This window comes from Bison bison, unplaced genomic scaffold (assembly GCF_000754665.1).
Source record: "Bison bison bison isolate TAMUID 2011002044 unplaced genomic scaffold, Bison_UMD1.0 scf7180017864194, whole genome shotgun sequence".
NCBI lineage: Eukaryota > Metazoa > Chordata > Mammalia > Artiodactyla > Bovidae > Bison > Bison bison.
In genome coordinates, this window is record NW_011494766.1 from 1,483,885 (window position 1) to 1,507,489 (window position 23,605).

At 42.2% G+C, this 23,605-nt stretch overlaps 1 protein-coding gene across 1 annotated transcript in view; it reads left to right on the forward strand.

Moving 5' to 3' along the window:
• The window catches only part of ITPR1 (inositol 1,4,5-trisphosphate receptor, type 1), a 355,741-nt gene that overhangs the window by 147,707 nt on the left and 184,429 nt on the right, over nt 1–23,605 (forward strand). The window contains exons 11-18 of the mRNA XM_010844129.1: nt 3,064–3,159; nt 5,111–5,155; nt 9,699–9,853; nt 16,299–16,398; nt 17,748–17,908; nt 18,580–18,721; nt 20,468–20,626; nt 23,259–23,431. Coding sequence (XP_010842431.1) covers nt 3,064–3,159; nt 5,111–5,155; nt 9,699–9,853; nt 16,299–16,398; nt 17,748–17,908; nt 18,580–18,721; nt 20,468–20,626; nt 23,259–23,431 — 1,031 coding nt within the window. The remainder of the gene's footprint in view (nt 1–3,063; nt 3,160–5,110; nt 5,156–9,698; nt 9,854–16,298; nt 16,399–17,747; nt 17,909–18,579; nt 18,722–20,467; nt 20,627–23,258; nt 23,432–23,605) is intronic.

A 23,605-nucleotide genomic window follows, 5' to 3' on the forward strand; every position in this document is an offset into this window, starting at 1 on the left:
TATATATATATATATATATATATATATATATATATATGCTATAAACTCAATAGTGCATTTTTACTTACTTTGCCTTGTTTAAGGAGTCATTTGTATGCTAAAAACATGGGAAAATGAGAGATTAGGAGTCTTTTATCTACATAGTTGGACTTCCCTTGTGGCCCAGCTGGTAATGAATCTGCCTGGAGACCTGGGTTCAATCCCTGGGTTGGGAAGATGCCCTGGAGAAGGGAAAGGCTACACACTCCTGTATTCTGGCCTAGAGAATTCCGTGGACTGTATAGTCCCTGGGGTCGCAAAGAGTCAGACATGACTGAACGACTTTCATCCACATAGTTATCCTCTCCAGCACTTCATTCCTTGGTGTACATTGAGTTTTCATCTGGAATCATTTTCCTTCAGCCTAAAGAACTTCTTTATCATTTCTTGTAGGGCAGGTCCACCACTGGCCAATTCTCTCAGCTCTCATTTGAAAATAAGAAAATAGCTTTATATTTGTGAAGATACCTTTATTTCACCTTAATTAAAAGAATATATTTTTTTTTCCTTTTTTGAAATAAAAGCTGCATGGAGATACAATTCATACATCACACAGTTCCCAAATTTAAAGTGTATAGTTCTCCATGGTTTTTAGTAGATCCAAAAGAAGCCCTGGACTCCTAGCAATCACACCTCATTTCTCTTCAGACTTGCCCCCTCCCCACCTCTGGTGACCACTGCTCCACTTTCTATCTCTATAGATTTGCCCGTGTTGAACATTTCATATACATGGTATCCTACAATATGTGGTCCTTTGTATCTGACTTCTTTTACGTAGCATATCGTTTTCAGAGTTCATCCATATTGCCCTGCATATCCATATTTAATTTCCTTTTATGTCAAACAATATTCCATTGTATGGATATGCTGTATTTACCCTATTTTATTTTTCATTGGCATTTGGATTATTTGTTCTTTTGGGCTGTTGTGAACACTGCTGCTGTGAACATTCATGTACAAGCTTCTGTGAGGAGTCTCAGTTCTCTCTGGGGTGGGATTGTGGGGCATATGGTAACTTCGTTTAACCTTTTGAGGACGGGCTGCTCTATCTTGTTGGCACTATTGTGTGTTCCAAACTGCAGTGTATTAAAGATTCTGATTTCTTCATACAGCCTTCATTCACAAAAGGTATTTTTGTTGACCATGAAATTTTATGTAAACAGTTTTCTCTTTTCATACTTGAAGATGCTAATCCATTGTTGTCTTGCATGCATTATTTCCTGATGTGAATTCACTGGTTTTCTTTTCTTCTTTTTTCCCTTTTTTGTCTTTTTTTGCCCCTGAAAGTGAAAGTTTCTCAGTCGTGTCTGACTCTTTGTGACCCCCGTGGACTGTACAGTCCATGGAATTCTCCAGGCCAGAATACTGGAGTGGGTAGCCTTTCCCTTCTCCAGGGAATCTTCCCAACCCAAGGACTGAACCCAGGTCTCCCACATTGGAGAGGGATTCCTTACTAACTGAGCTATCAGGGAAGCCATAGCTTTCTGCCTCTTAGCTACTTAAAAAAAAAAAAAGCCCTAGTTTTATTTCCCCTATCTACTTAAAAAATTTTCTTTTTATTTCTGGTTTATATTTATCTTATTATGTGTCTTAATGATTGTGTGAGTGTGTATGTATTTATGCTACTTTGAAGTCATTGAGTTTCTTGAGATCTGTGCATATGTATCAAAATGGGAAATTTGAGGGTTACTATTTCTCACGTGTTTTTCCAGCCCCCACCAACCCCCATGGACAGACTGGATCCTTTGATACTGTCTGAAGGGTCACATTTTTCTGATTCTTGCCTGTCCACTGCTTTATGATAATATGCCACGCATTGTGATGTCACTGTGTTGAGAATCCAGATTCTGTTGCTTTCCTTTAAAGAGTATTGACTTTTGTTTTGTCAGACAAAGAAAGTTCTGGATTGCTTTGATCCTTTGGAGGTTTGTTGCAAAGCTTCATTAGGTCACGTGTACTGTAGCATTTGTTTTGGGGGCTGTGCTAGCCCAGCTCCTAAGATATGACCCTTTCATTGTCTATACTGAACGCCCCAGGTGTTCAACTAGTCACTCCTCTAGCTGGGTAGGTCAGAAACCTTCTAGCCAAATGTGATCTCCCAGATTGTTGAGCTTACCACTTCCCTCTCATTTTATTTTAGGCCTTGGGCGGGGAGGGGAAGAGTCTTGCTGTACACACATGCAGCTTGATGTTCAACCAAAGACTATAGGAGGCCCCGTGCAGATTTCTGAAGTTTCTTTCTGGGGAGCTCTGTATTCTCCCCTCAGTCTCCTTGAATTCTGATGTATCTACTCAACCCACTGAGACTGGAGCGCTCTGTGAGAGTTCTCCTTCCTGATGCTTCCATCCGAAGAGGACCTCCCAGCCGGAAACTGGAGCGGTCATGAAGATCACCTTCTTTCCCTTTCCTCAGAGAGCACAGTTGTGAACTCTGTGTCATCCAGCATCAGTACCCAGCTGTTTTGTCTGTTTTATGCAGTTTTCTCATTGTCTGTGGCAAGTCCCTGTACTGTGTGTCGTGTCTGATTATGGCACCAACTACCGTTGCCAGTATTCCATCCTGAGCAGATGCCAGTTACATCTATTGTTGTAGTAACTTGTTCCAGGCACTGTGAGTGTCTGGCTTCAGAGCACAGACTTGGGCATGTGCCACAAGGCACGAGGGCATAGATAGGTTGCTGTTACAGGTTTTCATGAGGCTCATTTTTGTTTGTTTTACCTTTTGTGGATGAAGTCCAGAATCTTAGCTTCTTCCTTATGATTAAGGCAGATAATCTGAAAACCAATTGAACTTTGTTTTACAACCATTTCATGTTAATTAGGGGACTCTACTTCTCCTTTGGAGAAACATTGCTTAAAATTACATGAGATCCTTGGAGCAGTTTTATTGGAAGATAATAATTGTTTGTCAGCTAGTAAACATCACTTCTGAACTATGACTTCTGTGTGATATTTCAGATTCAGTGTCATCCTTATATGGGTTGACATTGCTTCTACTCCTATTAATCATTTCTCTTCTTGCAGGTGGTCCAACATGACCCATGTCGGGGAGGAGCAGGGTACTGGAACAGCCTCTTCCGTTTCAAGCATCTTGCTACCGGGCATTACTTAGCAGCAGAGGTAAGTGGCAGCCCTGTGATTTTTCTCTCTCCATGGTAATGCACTTCTCTTTCCTCACTTACCTGTAGCCGTTGGGTAGTTAGAGGCTTAGGGTGCTGCTCTGTTACCTAGCTTTTCCTTCTGTTTCTCTGTTTCCTTCCACCTCGTTTCCCTACTTATGAACAAGAAGCAAAAATAATGAACACATTCTGATCAAGATGTGGGGAGAAAGTCAGTTAGAAAACAATGCTGTCATGAGAATGTCATGTCCAGCATGCTGACTATAGTTAATAATACTGTATTGTTTATATTTGGCTCTTGAATGATGTGGATTTGAACTGTACAGGTCCAGTTACCTGTGGTTATGGCAGCCCATTCCAGTATTGCCTGGAAAATTCCGTGGACAGAGGAGCCTGGTGGGCTATGGTCCATGGAGTCACAAAGAGTCGGACATGACTGACCGACTGAGCACATTCTTCAATAGTAAATGCTGCATAACTAAACCAGTCTGTGGCTGGTAGAATTTGAGAATGCAGAAGAACTGCAGATGTGGAGGAATCGCAAATTTGGAGAAAGTGAAAATGTTAATCATTCAGTTGAGTCCAATTCTTCGCAACACCGTGGTCTGTTGATGGAAATCTCCAGGCAAGAATACTGGAGTGGGTTGCCATTCTCATCTCCAGGGGATCTGCCTGACCCAGGGATTGAAGCCGGGTCTCCTGCATTGCAGGCAGATTCTTTACTGTCTGAGCTACCAAATTTGGAGGGCCAACTATAAATTATATACCCATTAACTTCAGCCTTGTTCAAGGGTGAGATGTATTTGAAGGTGGCTAAGAGAATAGATCTTAAAAAAAAAAAAATCACACTAATCTGGGCTTTAGGATTATCTTTCAATTTTGCTCTTGCATACTACTCTCCCCACATCTTATTGTTTACCAACCCCAATCCTAAGGTAAATGACCAAGACTCGGCTGTAGTGCAACATGGTATGTAAAGCTAGACGCATTAAAACACATAAAGAATTACTTGACTTTATAGAGCTTGCTTACTCACAGGATCAGTGGATTCGCCAAGATCCTTTACTTACAGAAATGTAAAACATCAAGGAAGTGTGTTTTAAATGCCCATGAAGGATATGTGAGGAAAGCAAGACTCAGTGCTGAAGCATGGGAGGAAATTTCCTTTTAATTTTTGTATTAAATTAAGGAGTCATCTTACTGTGTGACAGCTGTTGCACTTTACTCTGATCTGCTGGAAGATGTACGATGCATATTCATACCAGATTCTAGCCATACATCAAAAGACACCTGCTGTTGGCTGGCACCACTGGTGAGACTGCTCAGAGATTTGCAAGGTGATGTGTGGGCATCAGACTGTGGCAGCTGACCTCAATCTAAATGTGCCAAACCCTCTGGGATGCCTGATACTTGTGTGAACCAATGATTTTTGATATACTGAAGAGCCGAAGATCAAGACTAAGTTGAAATTTATAATGGAGCCATAGAAAGTGGGCCCAGCTAACCAGCTCTGAGAAATGTTGATGACATGGTTTGCCAGAGGTCACTGGTTGTTGCATTATCTGTTATGTTCTGGGGTGAATGTAACTCTTGCTGAAAGCCAGACCATTTTTTTTTAATTTCTAACTTGAAATAAGCAGGATTATCAATGACTGGATACTGATCTTTTATTTATTTCAGGCTTTTAACTGTTGCTTTGCTAGTGGATTCTCTGTGTTCCTCTGTCTACACTTGAGAGCCATCTGTCAGTTACTGGTAGACTGTTGTTCCGTGTGTGTTGTACTCATGTAACGTGTGTTGTTGTTGTGGCATGCTGGTTTCGTGAACAGAGGGAAGGGACAGGTTCTTAGCTGTCCAAAGATGTTCGCAGGCCTTGATGTCTCCTGCAAGCGGGGCCGAGTCCTTGAGAAAGCAATGGATGTTTTAATTTCCTAATGATTCTTTTTCATCAGGTAGACCCTGACTTTGAGGAAGAATGCCTGGAGTTTCAGCCCTCAGTAAGTATGGGCAAGAGCCTTCTCGTCTTCGTCTGGTAGGGTGAGGCCATATGCTCTGGAACCCGATGTAAGAAGCTGCCCCTGTGATCACTAAGTGCTGGGGAAGGGGAGACCTCCACTGCCCTAAAAGAGGGTCTTGTTCTGTGCTTCCCTTGCGGGCAGCCATGTCCCCTTGTGTCCTGATTGGTCCAAGAGACTGTTGGTCGTGATACTCTTTCTGTGTGCTTACTCAGGGGGTTTCCATGTCTTAAGTTGCAGAAGTTCAAGGTATCTCTTGGAATACTACTAGGTTGGACACAGTGATGGTCTCTGTAGAGCCAGCCTTTTATACATGAATGTTCTGTTGCTGTTGACCTGAAGCTATGACTCACCAAGATTTCTTCAAGGAATGAGCATGTAGGGTGGACACTGTTGTTTGGACTGTGGAAGTAACACGTGAGGCTTTACCTCTGGTTAGGCACTCAGTGGTCTAACTCTCTGTCCTCTTTGCAAAGTCAGAAATAGATCTTGTTACGTGATTTAGAATTTTAATGCTGAATCTTTAAGCTGGATCTTTCTTTGGAGGCCTTATTGCCAATCCTGATATGGAGGGACTTGGGGGTTTTGGTGTCCACAGTGTGCAGAGGGCAGTGGTTGTGTTACAGGGAAATGGTGGGTGTTAGTCATGGAGTTCTCTTGTGGAGTGCTTCATTCTGGTCTAAGATGAACAAAACAGAACCAAAACCAAATAGTTGCTGCTCTTTTTGACATTGTGTGTCCATGTGATCATCTTGATGATGAATATGGTAGGTGGTATTAAGGGTATTATCTTTTAGTACAATTTTGAAAAAATTGGATGTCAACATTGTACATTAATGAAGGGATTGAGGTGGAGATAACACATAATGTAGTTGTCTTCGAAAGTGTTGTGAATTCTGCAGGAAGCCATGAACTTTCTAGTTAAATTTGAGCAGAGGTTAGCTTTTAAGAAATGCAGAGGAGTTCTCAGAGAGAATTCCTGCCCTTAGTTCCTGGACTTGCTGGTGGAGTTCATCTTCTCTTTCCACTCCTTGTGGGAGCACTGGAGGGCCCTGTTCCTTCTGTTCATGCACTTTACTGTCGCTACTGAAGCCCATTTGGAAAGCTGACCTTCTACAACTGCTGTGAGCTGAAAAAAAAAACACCGGTCCAGTCGTGCTCTCCACCCCCGCTCAGGGCAGTCTCTGCACATCATCCCCGTATTGTCCTCACCAATCACTGTTCAGCACTTGGACTGGAAGGGGCCTCAGTTTTCAGAAGATAATTCATCCTAGCACCTTTCTTATTTTGAGAGTCAAGATGGTCATTGGGTCACTCGCTTCCCTGGGTCTTGGTGCCACTATCTGAGGCTGCACAGAGTAAGACTCCCCTTGGAGGTGACTTTGAGGGGGACCTGTGGCTTATTTAAGTGTGAGCTGATGTCCGAGTGAACCTTGAGTGCTGTGGGGAACAGGACTGCTCTCCCAGCCTGTTCGTGTGTGTGGGAAAGACAGGCATGTGTGTAGTGTAGGAGGAAGAGCAGAGTGATTGAAAGTAGGGCGAAGAGAGAGACAGACTTGGGTTTATTCATTTTTATTTTGTTTATTTGTTTGGCTTGACTGGGTCTTTGTTGCTGCGTGTGGGTTTTCTCTGATGTGGTGTGCAGATTTCTCATTGCAGTGCCTCCTCTCGTGCAGCACGGGCTCCAAGGCGTGCAGACTTCAGTAGTTTCAGTTCCAAGGCTCTAGAGCACAGGCTCAGCAGTTGTGGTACACAGGTTTAGTTACTCCGCGGCATTTGGGATCTTCCCAGACCTGGGATGGAACCCATGTCCCCTCCATTGGCAGGTGGATTCTTAACCATTGGACCATCAGGGAAGTCCCAGACTTGGGTTTAAATAGCAGTGTGCATGCTCAGTCATGTCCAACTCTTTGCAACCTCTTGGGCTGTAGCCCTCCAGGCGCCTCTGTCCTTCGAGTTTTCCAGACAAGAATACTGGAGTGGGTTGCCATTTCCCACTCCAGGATGCACTGCTTGTGTGCTGTATGGTTCTGGACAAGTTCCGTTCCCTCTTTGAGACCGACTTCCCTTATCTGTACGTGCGGACAATACGCTTGTTGTAAGGATGGAGTGAGATGCTCTGCAGATGAAGTGCCTGGCCCCTAGTAAACACTTGGCATATCTGTGAGTTGCAGAGGATAATAACTGTTTTCAGTGCCTTTTCCCCACCAGTCTGTCTGGGCTGCCCAGCAGCTCCATGAAGGAGGTAGAGCAGATCCTTCCATCTTCATTTGATGCGTGAGGAAGCAGGAAGTGGTCCTCACTGGCCACATGCCTTGGGTCTCTGGAAGTGCAGTCAGCTGTCTCCTCTTTCGTGTTTCTCTGTGCCAGGGCAGCATGATGTGGCAACGGGCCTGGCTGCAGATCTGGACTGTGTTGCTCTAGCTGCTCAGGTTGTTGCATGAGTGGGAGTCCTCGTGGAGGTGGGGTGCCAGAAAGCTCACGGTTCACCTATGAGCTCCTGCCTCTGGAGGGGATGGTGTCCAGTCGGGAGGGTCCTTCACCCTTCACCCTCTTCTTGGCTGGGACCCTTGGCAGTTGGGAAGAAGAAGCTTCTCATTCTGCTTATTGATCGTGTATTTCCTGAGACTGGCATCCCAAACCCGTGGTCTTACCTGGGACTGCACTCAGCTTTGTGGTTCTCTTCTTTCTGAATCCAGTGGCCTTTGAGCCATGGACTTGATGCACAGGGACAGAAAGTACTCCTCGAGGATAGCTGTGGGCTGACGGCCTTGTGCACATGTGCCTCTGCTCCCACTAGGTGGCACACACCGACTGCACACAGCAAGCACGGGACGCGTGGCTGAGTCACAGGCCACGGGCTGTGGACTCAGTGCTGCTGTCCTTTTTCTCTGGATGTGTGGCCAGTCTGGAGATTAACTGCCAGCCTGTAGCTGAGCCCCATGTCTCACACTGGAACCAGGTCAGGGTTTTTTCTGAGAGTGGTGTGTGCAGCACTGGTTTGAAGAGGACAGATTTCATTCAAAGTGATTTCTCGTGAGTGGAGCTCGGGGAGATGCTCTGGTGTCCTCCAGCTGATGTTTGTGTGGGTGTAGATAGGAGAACCACTCGGGGGAGCGGTTGTTCAGATAGAGGTACAGGGCGTGAGGGCTTCCCAGATATGTCAGTGGTAAAGAATCCACCTGCCAGTGCTGGAGACTCGAGTTCAATTCCTCGGTCTGGAAGAGTCCCTGGAGAAGGAAATGACAACCCACTCCAGTATTCTTGCCTGGAGAATTCCATGGCCAGAGGAACCTGGTGGGATACAGTCCATGGGGTCACGAAGAATCAGACATGACTGAGCGACTCAACAACAACAATAGGGCGTGAGCGGGGGAAGACAGAGATGTGTGATATTAGAAGAGCTGTTTGCATTTTCTTTTCTTTCTTTCCTTTCTTTCTTAATTCATTCCTGTATCCCTCCTTCCCTTCTTTCTTTCCTTCCTTTTTTTTTTTAACAGGCAAAGGTTGATGCCTCTGATGGACTGAAAAAGCAGACTTGCCCAGAATCCTAGAACTCAGGCCCCAAGGAATGAAATTCTCTCACGCTCTCTCCTTTGCCTGTTAGATATGCTTTTCTTTTCTCCATTCCGTTTGGAGAGGAAGCAGGGCCTCAGCCCAAGCAAAGCAAGACGGAGACAAGGGAAATGTGGTTTTCCTAGTAGATGCAGGTGGATACTGTCATCTTGCAAGGAGGTTAAACTTCAAAAATAATCTGGTGCAGAGTCACAGGGCAGAGCGCGGCCTCGTGAAGCCTGTCAGAGTAGACACCAGGCTTGGCACACTACTGCAGTCTTCTTCGGCAGATGGGCTTCGGAGACTGGTTGCATCTTTACAGTTTTGTGGGAAAGCTTTCATTGTTGTTCATCAGCCTTCGTTGTCAGAGATTGTCTTCAGTCTCTGCCATATCCCACACATAGCAGGAGAGGCCCCCTTTCCCCCAAATGGTCCTTGGCAATTGATTAATTAGGAGCACTTTTTCAGGGCTAGTCTGACATCTCAGATATTTTTCTTGGCCACATGGGGATAACTGCTTACAAACACTTGGATTCAGATTTATTTCATTGCTTCTTTTTTTCCTGGGAAATAACTGTGTCATCTTCTTGCTAGACGGTTTCACTGGAGGCTAACACCACCACCCATAAACCACACCCACAGGCTAAGTTTTCTCAGTGTTTCTCCTCCCTCCCACCCACTGCCCAAGGATGTACCACATAGAACACTCTGCCCGTGGACAGTTATATAGCGTTGCAGCGCCATGTTGCTTGAGCGTTTTTGTTGCAACACAGTGAGGCAGGGTGTAAACATTCTTGGCATGGGTGGCCAGCTCTCGTCTTTGGTGACTGCTCTGAAGCTGTGGTACTTCTCCTGACAACTGCTGATGTTCACGACTGCTTCTTCCCCATTCCTGCGGACAGAGCAGTGATTGTAGTGAGGCAAGGGCGTGGCGTGCAGAATCCTTGACCTGATGACTTTGCTTCCCCAGGTGGACCCTGATCAGGATGCCTCCCGAAGCAGGTTGCGAAATGCCCAAGAGAAGATGGTGTACTCCCTGGTCTCTGTGCCCGAGGGCAATGACATCTCCTCCATTTTTGAGCTGGACCCCACGACGCTCCGTGGAGGCGACAGCCTCGTCCCAAGGTAGGAGTCCAAAGAGGCTTACCACAAGTGAGTTTGTGTTGCCTGACTGGGTTTCTTGGAATCCAGAATATCATCTTCTTTCTTGGAGCTTGCATACAGGATTTGGTATAGGATTTGTTCTGGTTGCCCATTGAAATGATATGTAATTTTTATTTTTAAAATGGCTCATCGGTTGTAAGTTCTCAGTAGTTGCCTGAGATATGCTGTGTTTAGGTGAACAAGCCAAACCCTTAAGCTCATGTAGCTCAATATTTCTAGTTTTCTTTACTCTCTCGCTCCTTTTCCCAAACGTGAGAGATCTCCTGGTGAATTGAATAAACCCTTGAAAAGAAATTCTAGAAAATGGAACATTTGAAATGCACTCAGTCCATAGTAAATTTTATTAGTGATATTGAGAGATCAGATCAGTCTTCTTCAGTTATTTTAATTAACTTTTACTCTTAGTTTTGTTGCCTAAAAATGCATTCTAGGGGAAAATAACTGGACCATAAATGGAACAAAAAACTCTTAACAAAATCAACAAAAGTATTAATAGTGACTAACACTAGAGTGATGACTTCATGCCATTTATAATGCTAAATGCTCATGTTATATATATATATAATTTCATCAAATTATATATATATATCAAATTATATATATATATCAAATTATATATATCAAATTATATATAAAGGGTTTCATCAAAACCCCTGTGAGATAAGTAGTATTATTTGCCCCTTCTTAGAGGGCAAAGACAGAGGCTCAGAGAATTGAAACAACTTATCATAAGTAAGCAAGGCCTATCGCAGAGCCCAGAATCTTAAACATTTAAGACAGACAAGGCTGTTCTAGCGATTCAGACTCTTCAACACATTCTTGGGTAGTGGAGGTCTCACGGCCTGTGGTAGGTTACACACAAGGCCTGTCTCTCTGAGGATTCCTGTGATTATTCCTGTGTGTCATTGCCATTTAACTGCTCAGCCAGAGTTGGGCTGTGAAAGTGTTAAGTGCAGCTTGGGTGCTGTCAGAACTGGAGGAGAGGCTTCTCTTGTACTGGGTCCTGTTCCTGTCCCTCTCAGAGTCATACACTGAAACAGTGTCCACACAGAAGAGAACCTCACAGGGAGGCCATTGATTACCGTTCAGTACAATGATCACTGGCTCCTGCCCTCTGCTGGGTCATGAACGCCTTGAGAATCTGGAGAAAACTGAAGATGTCCTCTTGTTAGATCCCAAATACATGCACAGCTTCACGGACTCCCAAGTTTGTCCCGATGTAGACTGCTTCTAAAGAAATGTAACAGATATACTGAGATACAATTCATGTGTCATACAAGTCACCTGCTTAAAGTGCTCAATTCATTGATTTTTATTAGATTAGCAGAATTGGGCAGCCATCATCAGAATAGATTTTAAGAAAAATTTCATCGCTGCAAGAAGGAGCCCTGTACCTGTTAGCCGTCACTCTCATCTCTCCATCCTCCATTCCCCAGCCTTAGACTAAGCTACGTTTTGTCTCTATTAATCTACCTGTCCTGGACATTTCATATAATGGAATCACTTGTGGCATTTTGTGACTGACCTCTTTCACTTAATGTTTTTTTTTTTTTAAGATTCATCATTTTGTAGCATGTATTCATTTCATTTTATTCTTGAATAATATTCCATTGTGTGGTTATGGCACATTTTATTGATGGACTTATTAATTGTTGGCCATTTGGGTTATTTGCCTTTTTCGGCTATTGTGTGAATACATGTTCTTTTCTCATGAGTCTAGAACCTAGGAGTGGAATTACTGGGTCATGTGGTAACTGTATGTCTAAACTGTTGAGGAACTTCCAGTTTTACATTTAGGGTATTGTATTCTCACCAGCCATGTCTGAGGGTTCCAGTTTCTCTGTTTCTCTCCAATGCTTGTTTATCTGTCTTTTTTTACTATTTGAGCCATCCTAGTCAGTGTGCAGTGGTATCTCATTGTGGTTTTGACTTGAGTCTCCCTAATGGCTAATGATGTTGAGATAGTCTTTTCATTTCTTCATGTGTTTATTGACCATTTGTATTGATATATCATTTTTGGAGGCATATCTATTAAGATCCTTTGCCCATTATTTTTTTGCACTTAAAAATGGATTATGTCTCTTTTCATTATTGTGTTAGTGTTCTTTATTCCAAACACCTTACCAGATATGATTTGCAGGTATTTTCTCCCATTCTGTAGATTTCTTCACTTTCTTGATGGTGTCTTGTGAACCACAGAAGCTTTTAATTTTTAGGTGAAGTCTAGTTTGTACACTTTTTCCTTTGCTTGCTAATGATTTTGGTTTCTTAAGAAACTGTTGCTTAATACAAGGTCACAAAGATTGATGCTAATGTTTTCTTCTGAGAGTTTTATAGCTTGTGCTGTTTTTCATTTAGGTCTTTGATTGATTTTGAGGTCACTAAAAAAATACTAGGTTTGGAGTAGGATAGATGACTTTTGTAACGTGTCCTTTCTCACTAACTACCTAGATAAAGATAGGGACTGTAGAATCCCGTTGCATTTCTGTTAAGTACTTTTCTGTATGTTGTATTCTCTATTCCAGAAGTTCTTGAGTGGATTTTTTTAGGCACCTGGAAGACAAGGGAATGACTTTTATTTTATTTGCTATGTATTTTATTTTGTAAGGGATAACAAAGAGCAGAACCATGTGATATAAAATAGCTATCAAATATTTCATGACATTCCCTTGGTGAATAGGAATCAGGTGCCAGTTGGCCACATCCCCCGATGGGTTGGAAATCCCCATGATCCCATGGGACGGGGAAATTTGAACTTGGTCAACAGGTCAGCTTGCCAAACAGCTTTGGTTGGCTCTAGACCGCTGCTTCTCTATCCCCTTGATTCATTACCGTTTCTCTGTTGGAAAACATTCTTTGTGGGCAGTTGTCCATAGACAGACTGATTGTAAACTCTTAAGCAAGGGAAGCCTAGTGTTCTCCCTGGAAAAAGTGTCTGGCATGGTCTACCAGTGTGTTCCTTAGTAGTTTTGATCCTGTGGTCTTAGCTTTCCAAAATTTTATCTGTTTTTGCCCTTGGCCACCAACCTCAGAGCCAGAAGTGAATAGGGCCTCTTATTCGCTGATTCAAGGCAGTCATAAAAAACTGTTTGTAGGAGTACATACTCATTTCCCACCATCTTAAAGTAGTGCTAAATTTTATTTTTTTGAAGATCAGAAAGTCTGGGGGTAGATACATGAAAGTACCTGAAATATTACCAGTAAAGAACTTTTTATGACAGTCATTGGTTAAAAGAATCCTTCCAACCAAAATAAAAGGGATAGTGGCAAATCCTGGATGTAATAAACAAGATAATAAAATTGCAGTATGCGCAAATGAAATGCATTAAATAAACATCAGAAGAGCATCCAGCTTTGTGGCTCTTTTGAAATTGTCCTGGCTTTTGAACTAATGATTAGGGATGAGACTTTAAATGAATAGATAGAATGTCCTTGGTATTTTACATGAACTTCGACATACAACTCTAGAATGTAAAATCAGTCATCCAATTAAACCCAAGCTTTGCTTAAACTTTGAGAATAAGAAAATGCATCCGAATTCCTCAGAAGAAAAAATGCAAATCTCTGTCAGGTTTCTTGTGCATGTTGTTTAATTTATATTCATGCTATTCAAAGTCAGTATCACTTGTAATGTTCGAGATAGTTAAAGTGAAGAAAGGCAGAGAGTCTACTAAAGAGATGTGACTGCTTCAACATGCCCTTCCCCTTGCCTCTTTCCCAGGAACTTGGAATGCTATTGTTTATGATTCTTTTTAATGCAAATCACTTCCATGCTCCCCTGTCCGCTCTGGTCCCTCCAGTATTTTAAGTTCCAACTTAAGTTTCCTATTAAAAAAACTATATATTCCATGACTCGCTGCTGCTGCTGCCGCTCAGTCGCTTCAGTCGTGTCCGACTCTGTGCGACCCCCTAGACGGCAGCCCACCAGGCTCCCCCGTTCCTGGGATTCTCCAGGCAAGAACACTGGAGTGGGTTGCCATTTCCTTCTCCAATGCATGAAAGTGAAAAGTGAAAGTGAAGTCGCTCAGTCGTGTCCCACTTCTAGTGACCCCATGGACTGTAGCCTCCCAGGCTCCTACATCCATGGGGTTTTCCAGGCAAGAGTACTGGAGTGGGGTGCCATTGCCTTCTCCCCATGACTCGCTAAAGCCTCCTTAATGTCTTCCTTTAAAACTCCTTCAGTACTTACCTTGACTGTTCCCCATTGTAATGCTTTTTAATGTACATCTCCTGTTACTTGTATTTGCATCTTGTGCACTCATCTTGTCTCACCAATGCTACTGTGGATCCCTTAAGTGCATGATTACTTCTTTAAAAGAGAAGCAAAATTTAAAAACACTGTAAAGTGATTCACGCTCACTGTAAAAAGAAACAACACACTACTCTATATAAAATAGGTAGGTAATAAGAACTTACTATATAATACAGGGAACTCTACTCAGTTCTCTGTCGTGACCTAAATGGGAAGGAAATCTAAAAAAGAGGAGATACGTGTGTGTGTGTGTGTATGTGTGTATGGCTGATTCACTTTGCTGTACAGCAGAAACTAACAAAACATTGTAAAGCACCTATATGCCAATAAAAATTAATTTAAAAAATACCATATAAGAAATAACAAAAAATATTTTAAAATATTTTTAAAAATATTTCAAAATCTCATGGAGAACCAACTGGGAAGTAAAAAAAACTCACATAAAATTTAACCATTCAGAGATAACTACGAGAAATATTTTGTTCCTCTGTAGTTTCAGACAGGTCTCTGGGCACACAGATAACCTGTATATTATTTATCACAAATGAATCATAAGCTATTTGTAGCATTTTTTTCCATTGAACAATATGTCCTGTTCATATTTCCAAGTAAATGAATATCAATTGTAACCATTTTAAAGAGTATACTATTCTGTCTTATATACTATAATTAACTATTTCATTACTGAAACATTGGGTAGTTCATAAGTTTTTGGACTTCCCAGGTGGCGCTGCTGGTAAAGAATCCACCTGCCAATGCAGGAGACGCGAAGATTTTACTGTTATAAATAATGCTTTGTTGAACATCTTTATGCTTCATTTAGTACCTATGCTAAAGGTACATGTAGTACCTTCTCTTAAAGAAGAAATATAAAAATGAGATTGCTAGGTGAAAAGATAGATGCGTTTCACATGTTATACAAAGTGCCAGACTCTCTTCCAGAGTTTAAGGTGTTGACACTCTTACCATGAGTGTGTAGAACTCATCTTTCTAAGCACTGGGGGAGATCCAAACTCCCAGACCTTTGGAATATAATACAATAAAATGATATATTGTTTTAATTTTATTAGTTGAGAAAGTTGAATATGTACTTGGATGTTTATTGGTCACTTAAGTTTCTTTATTAAATTACTGGTTTGTGTACATGTTCCATTTTCATTTCCAGTATTCATGATTGTTTTTCTTACTGTTTCTCAAAATCTCTTTATATATCTGGATGAATACTCTTTTATTCTATACACTAATCTTTTACTTTCCCAGTTCATTTTTCTTTCAATTTTTTTCACAATGGGTTTGAAAAATTTAAATTTTGCTGTATGGAAGATGTAAAATTTAAACTATGTAATAAGATATATCCATCTTTTACTTTTGAGGTTAGAAATCTTGTCTTGTTGTGTGCTTCAAAAGACTTTCTGTCACACAAGATTATTTTCTTTCACACATTTGATGACACCACTTTTTGCTATATTGATGCCTATGAGTAGTTCTGTTACTGCTTGATCTCTCACGATAGGCACTAGTAGATACTCAGTAAATGTTTCCTGTTACTCTGTCTTGTGCTCAGTTTGTTCTGAGATGGTCATTCATGGGACGTAATTTTATACACAGCGTACCTCAGATGTTGCAGATTCAGTTCCAGACCCCCGCAATAAAGTGGCTAGCACAGTAAAGTGAGGCGCACAAATTCTTGGGTTTCCCAGTGCAGTCATATATGACGTGCGCAACAGCATTATGTTTAAAGAGACAGTGTACATATCTTAATTGAAAAATACTTCATTGCCAAAATGGAACCGACAGACTTGCATGATGAGTTTGCAAATTCACAAACTGTGAATTTGGAAGGAAAACACACACACACACACACAGTATCTGTGAAGGGCAAGAAAACAAAATACAGTAGAGTGAAACATGCCTGCATTCCGAAATATAGCACAGTACAGTTACGTGAGAGTCGTTGTGAATGATGTGCAATTGTAGACACATCCGAATGTACATTGGACCAGAACCTTTCCCTCTTAAGTTTATGTTGTCCACTGTATATAGCAGAAAGCCATTTTGGTATCCTTTCTTTATTCTTGTAGGATGTATTCTAGGCCAGTGGCTATGGAGAACCTCAGTAGTCCGGTCCCTGAAGTCCTTTTTTCTTCCCTTTAGAAACTCCTATGTCCGGCTCCGACACCTGTGTACAAATACCTGGGTTCACAGCACAAACATCCCCATTGACAAGGAAGAAGAAAAACCCGTGATGCTGAAAGTAAGTCCACGAGCTTGGCTGCCTCCCTTGGTCTCATGGTTCCTGATGAAAGGGTTCCTTTGAGGGCAGACGGGGGCGTATGGATCCCTGAAATAGTTATTGCTTTGGCAAGAGTGTGGTTGTGGACAAACCTGTATGTGATGAAAGAATTCTTTCCAAGGGACCTGGCTAAAGCAGGGCCAGGGCTTTGAAATAACTAGAACCTTTTATTTTATTTCATGGTTTCTGCCCTAAAGGTTGAGCAATTGTCTGGATTTCTTGTCTGTCTGGAGGCTGATTTTGGCTGAGGGAATGTTTGCTTGTGCCTTGAGGTGCATCGCGTACCTAGTTGGTTCCCTCCAGTCTTTATTATTTACTTCTTCTTGTATTTAAATATGCACTTTTATTTCTCGAAAGTTCTTCCACCCTAATTTCTCTCCCCCTGAAGCCTACCCCTCCTTTCTGACCTTCTCTAGGATCATGGAGCATATATTCACAGACATAGGTTTTTCTGTTTAAAAAATGAAATGATACTCTCACATCATACTTTTTGGTGATGGGGAAGATTATTGGAATTTTTTCTTCTATTTCCATGAACATTGTCATGTATACAGAAAAGTTGAAAGAACAATGTAGCATCTACCCTTAGAATACTCTCAAGATTGATAATTACCATTTTGTATATTTGCTTTTTCCCTATGAATACATGTTTTTTTTTTAAATTTTATTTTTAAACTTTACAATATTATATTGGTTTTGCCAAATATGGAAATGAATCCACCACAGGTATACATGTGTTCCCCATCCTGAACCCTCCTCCCTCCTCCCTCCCCATACCATCCCTCTGGTCATCCCAGTGCACCAGCCCCAAGCAAATGAAGCAATTGAATATATGTTTTTAAATTACAAACATCTCAGATGCTTATGTAACAAATGAAGCTGTAAAATCATAGTACTACCCCATTTCCTGCCTTAATTTTCTTCACGTTACCAACCTCTAAAGGTAACAACTGTTGACAATTTGAGGTTCATCTTTTCAGGTGTTTTTCTGTGTCCACTTTATTTTAACAGTAAGAGAGCTCCAAGTTTTTTCAGTTGCCCAGAGTTCTATAAATCCAGCATTTGAGTAATATCTTCCCCTCTCAATCTAGTAGAAAGTTAAAGTGTTAGTCACTCAGTCATGTCCTACTCCTTGTAACTCCATGAACGGTAGCCCGCCAGGTCCCTCTGTCCATGGGATTCTCCAGGGAAGAATACTGGAGTTGGGTTGCCATGCCCTTCTCTAGGAGATCTTCCCAACCCAGGGATTGAATGCTAGTCTCCTGCATTGCAGGCAGTGGACTCTCCCACAAACCCATCTTTCATTTCAGATTGGCACTTCTCCCGTGAAGGAGGACAAGGAAGCCTTTGCCATAGTGCCAGTCTCTCCTGCTGAGGTTCGGGATCTGGACTTTGCCAATGACGCCAGCAAGGTGCTGGGCTCCATAGCGGGCAAGTTGGAGAAGGGCACCATCACCCAGAATGAAAGAAGGTGAGGGCTCCCTGCAAGAACTGCACATGCTCGTTCTCACCCACCGTGGATTTTAAAATCCCTGGCAGAGAGAGAAGTGTTCTGAAGAGCTCTGTGGAAGAGCTCCAGGCCTTAGCACTTACCAGTGGCTTCAACTTGTGGTTTTCAATAGTTTCTCTCACTATTCTGAAGGTCTCTAAACAGTAAAGATCTCCTTCCTTCTCTGTTTTCCTGCCTCTGGCTTGGTCTTTGGAACTACCTTATTAAATATCAGTGGTGGAGGTTGTGTGTTGGTTGCTCAGTCGTGTCCAACTCTTTGCAACCCCTTGGACTGTAGGCTGCCAGGCTTCTCTGTCCGTGGGATTCTCCAGGCAAAAGTACTGGAGTGGGTTGCCATTTGCTTCTGCAGGGGATCTTTCCTACCCAGAGATTGAACCGGGGTCTCCTGCATTATCCCAGATAAAATGTAATGTCTACTGTTTTGTGAAAATGATAATCTTTTTTGGACAGTGAAATATTGTCTCTGTTGCACTCTTACTGGTAATTGGCCTTAATTGACAATTTCAAGGAAACTGGGAAGAATGGGTTTGCGTCTGTGTGACTGGTTCCTTAAGCCTGAAAGCTTTCATGGTGGTTTTGATTCTGTTAAATATCAAACACTTCCCATGTCTAATTGCTTCTTTCCTCCTAAGATCTGTAACCAAGCTGCTGGAAGACTTGGTTTACTTTGTCACTGGCGGAACCAATTCTGGTCAAGATGTTCTTGAAGTGGTCTTCTCCAAGCCCAACAGAGAGCGTCAGAAGCTCATGAGAGAACAGAATATTCTCAAGCAGGTCAGTGAGAGGTGACATACTGGGTTGGCTCTAGCAAGAATCCATATTATCTGGTCTTATAGAGGAATGTAGATGATTTCTACTGGGGAGGCTTGATCTGTTGACTTTAAAAAAAAAAAAAACAGACAATTTTTTGGAGCAGTTTTAAGTTCACAGCAAAAGTGAGTAGAAAGTATAAAGAATTCCCATACCTCCTACACACATACAGCTTCTCCCATTAGTAGCATCCCCACCAGAGGGGTACATTTGTTAGAACTGATAAAACTACATTGACATACCACAATTGCCCAAAGTGTATAGTTTCCATTAGGGTTCACTCTTGATGTACATGCTGTGAGTTTGAACCAATGTATTACAATATGATCCATCATTATCACATCATGTAGTTTCATCACCCTAAAAATCCTCTCTGCTTTATCTGTTTGTCCCTCCCTTTCCCCCAACCCCTGGCAACTAGCCATTGATTTTTTTATTGTCTCCACAGTTTTGCCTTTTCCAGAACATCATATTTTAACCGTTAGAATCATACCCTATGTACCTTTTTCAGATTGACTTTTTTTCACTTAGTAAATTTCCTTCATCCTTTCACAGTTTGATAGTTCACTAGATTAACACACATATTGAATATCAGCTGTGTGAAAATTTACCTTTTGGGAACTCCAACAAGAATTGCAGTTGACAGCTTTATTTTCCTCACAAAGAATATCAAGGGCAGTGCATCCTTAAGCTTATTTAATATATCTGGGAGATTTGGAGTGTATGATAAACTCAGAAGGCCTTTAGAGGCTCTTATAAGGACCACTATAAATCACCAAAAGATCTTTCCATAAAGAATGAGTAGAAAACGAAGTTAGCTCACAGAAAATACATATATGGTGTAATTTGGTACAAATTTAAATAAACTAGAGTATAAGGGAATCAGAGGGAGGAAAGTAACAAGTCCGAGGTGGATGAAGCACCCAGAAGTGTATACCACATAGTTCTCTAAAACTGTTGGAGATGGGGCCGCAAGCTTGGCTTGGAAATCGCTGGCCTCTAGAGCTGAAAGAAAAACATGTTAATTATAAGTCCTAGAGTTATCCGTAGGAACTTGGGTTTGAGGTTTCTTTCTCCTTTTAAACTATGGTTGAACTAAAGTCATTAATACTGCATCCTGTTTCAACAAGAGTTTCAAGTCTTGAAATGAATTATGCCCTGCTGTTTGATGTGATGACTTCCAAGTTAGACCTCTGGCTTAATGCTCATGCTGTTTTACGCAATAGTGATTCCTATAGGGTCCGAAACTGTGATTCAGTGGAGGAGCCTTTATTCAGCACTTGTGGTGAGCACTGTACTCATGACCTGACTATCTACTTTCATCATTATCACACCCTGTGAGCTAGGTATTATTCTCTACATATTACTGCTGGGAAAACTGAAGGTTACCTTGACCACGATGTATACCTGTAGAAAAGTAATAAAGAAGTGTAATTTTGACCTAGAATCTACTGATTCCAGAGTCTGTGCTCCCAGGCACTGCTGGGAACACCACATTTTCAAGTATTTGAGGACCAGTTATGTTTAGGAAGACTGAGTTCGCCGAGGACCCTGTCCCAGTTAATGGAATGAACACAAATTTCAGGTTCCTGATCATTTAGATAGACTTTCCTGTGTAGTCCACCCACCCTTGAGGTTCTCTCCTTTTCACAGGGAGGCTTAGCCGTTAAAACAGTAGGTGATGGCAGTTTTCATTCTTTTCACAAACAGATCTTCAAGCTATTACAGGCCCCATTCACAGACTGTGGTGACGGCCCAATGCTGCGTCTGGAGGAGCTGGGAGACCAGCGGCACGCACCCTTCCGACACATCTGCCGCCTTTGCTACCGGGTCCTGAGACATTCCCAGCAGGACTACAGGAAGAACCAGGTGAGCTCTGAGGACCCTGGAAGTGCCAGACAGCTTCCTCCCTCGAGTTCACTTTCCTCAATGAGTTTTAAGTGTCACATGTATATATTTATTTAGTGGCTAGAGACTAGTTCATTGTTCAATTTGCTCTTCAAAAGGAAACAGATATTTTTGCAAGCCTGGGAAGATGCATGAGTGAGTTGAGAAGGATACATCAAAATTCTCCTTCTACAGCATCCTTGGAATGAGATTTTTTTTTTATATGTTGATATTACAAGTACAGTATTTTTTAAAACTTTTCATTTTATATTGGATTATAGCTAATTAACAATGTAGGGATAGTTTCAGGTGGGTAGCAAAGGGACTCAGCCGTACATGACATATATACATTCTCCCCCAAACTCCCCTCCCATCCAGGCTGTCACATAACATTGAGCAGAATTCCCTGTGCTATACAGTAGGTCCTTGTTGGTTATCCATCTTAAATATAGCGGTGTGTACATGTACAGTATTTCTTATGGCACATTTCTGGAAGGTGTAAGGGTGCAGTGGTTCCATGTGCTTTTATTGGAAATGGAGTGAAATCTTTTCTTCCTGCCCCATCCATTCTCTCCATCTCTGCTGGTAACTTCCTCTTTGTTTTGGTTCTGGCTCGTGTTTTAGACATTCTAAGTCATCATCTATTGTGATGACAAGTAAACACACAAACAAACAATATAGTCTCTCTACGAATTAAATATTTAAACCTCTGTGAGGGTTCCAGACAACTGGAGATGCTGAGGAATCACTATGTCAGTGGTTGTTAACTGGGAGCAATTTCACCACTCACCCCCACCCCGCCCTGGGCCGGGAGGACGTGTGGAAATGTCTGGAGATGCTATTGAGTGTCACAGCTTGGGAATGCTACTGGCATGAAGTGATTGGAGGCCACGGATGCTATTTAACATCTGGGTGAGCCCAGCCCAGTCCCCCGACCCCCAGCAAAGACTTATCCGGTCCAAGAAGTCAGTAGGTACTGCTGAGTTCAAGAAACCTGCGTTCCATAAAGTACTGTAAGCGTACGGTGGTGCCTCTTACAATACGGACTCCAGTCCCTGCTGTGTGTTACCAAAGGTTTTGTTTTTAAGCTTTGACCGCCGCTATATCTGGCCTTTAAATTTAAACTGTTCTCTGTAGTGAAAGCGTTTTGAGTGTCGTCATACAGTGCTAAATTGTCCTAAGCAGTGCTCTGAGATATTAGATACAACTTTATTAGCAAGTATTGGGCTGGCCAAAAAGTTTGAGTTCTCCACAAGTTGTTATGAAAAACCCAAACAAGCTTTTGGCCAACCCCGTATTTCTAAATCATTCACTTTGCCTTTGCTACTGTTTAGATATAAAGCATCACACACTGGTGATGCTATGTTCATTCATGAGCATAGGTTGCCATTGGGCACTATGGTCAGTTTAAACCCACCTCTTGTGTGTGAGTACCATATTTACACCATACTTGTGCTAAAGAGATTTTATTCTCTTCCCATGAGGATGCGTCAGAGTCTATAATGTGTGCTGGGACCTTTTGCTTGTACATCAGAGGACTAGACCAGTCCTTCTTGTTGCTGTTGCTGTGGGTGTCTTGGCTTGGTTGGTTACGGACCCTGTGCCTTTTGGCAGTACTACTGACATATCCCTGGGGGCTGGTGAATTCTCAGACACGCATCCTTACTGAAAAGTGGCCCAAGTCCACTCTGTTAGTCCTTAGTCACTTTTAAGATTTTGAAATTAATGAATTAAAATGAAACCAAGTTTCAAGGGCCTTTTGAACTTTGAGCAAGCAGTCTGTCTTGGACAGGGAAAATATCTTTGAATAACAACAAAGTATTTATAAGAGGCTTCCTGGCGTCCTGAAATATTTCAATGGGACATCATGTCTGATCCCAAAAGAGAAGTCAGAGATGTTTTCATATGTTCTGTGAATGCAGTTGACTGGTTTATATATTCCTGGGCTTCCCTGGTGGTTCAGCTGGTAAAAAATCTTCCTGCAGTGTGGGAGACCTGGGTTCAATCCCTGAATTGGGAAGATCCCCTGGAGAAGGGAACGGCTACCCACTCTAGTATTCTGGCCTGGAAAATTCCATGGACTGTGTAGTCCAAGGAGTCACAAAGAGTTCGACTCAACTGAGTGACTTTCACTTCACTTCTTCACATATTTCTAATTACCCACTGACTTTAATTTTCATCCCAGATAAGGAAAATACAATGGAGTGATAACATTGTTCAAAATATCCAGGTAGAATTCACCATGTTTATTCAGCAACACAGGGCAGTGAGGCACAGTTTATCCTCTTGAATGAGTAATAAAATCAGAGCTGGAAAACAATCTTGACCTTTAGAAAAATAAGTCACCACATTAAAATTAATACTGTGGACTTAATAAAATGCCCATGTGTAAATACAGGAAATGTTACTTAGTGATACCTGTGTGGCAGGTTTAGTAAACTAAAGGATGTGAGAGAGTTTGCAGCTGTCACCCTGGGTTGGGAAGTTGGGGAAGGATGCTCCCCTCTGATTTTCCTCAAAGGGAGTAGCTCTTCTCGGGGGCTACTGCCCCTTCCCTTGCTCTGCACCTCACCACACTGTCCTCTCTGCTTACCTCTCTCTCCTCCCTTTGAAGGAGTACATAGCCAAGCAGTTCGGCTTCATGCAGAAGCAGATTGGCTATGACGTGCTGGCCGAAGACACTATCACCGCCCTTCTGCACAATAATCGCAAACTCCTGGAAAAACACATCACCGCGGCAGAGATTGACACCTTCGTCAGCCTGGTGCGGAAGAACAGGGAGCCCAGGTGAGGCGGAGGGTGGGGTTGATCGGCAGAAGGTGCCTCTGTGTTTATGATGCAGGCTCTGAGCTGGTCATGGTGGTGTTTTTTGTTTTTGTTTTTTTTTTAACTAGATGTCCTTTGTTTGGGCCTGCTAGGCCCCATGTCTTGATTGAGCAGGTCTTGAGAGGCACTTTGAGT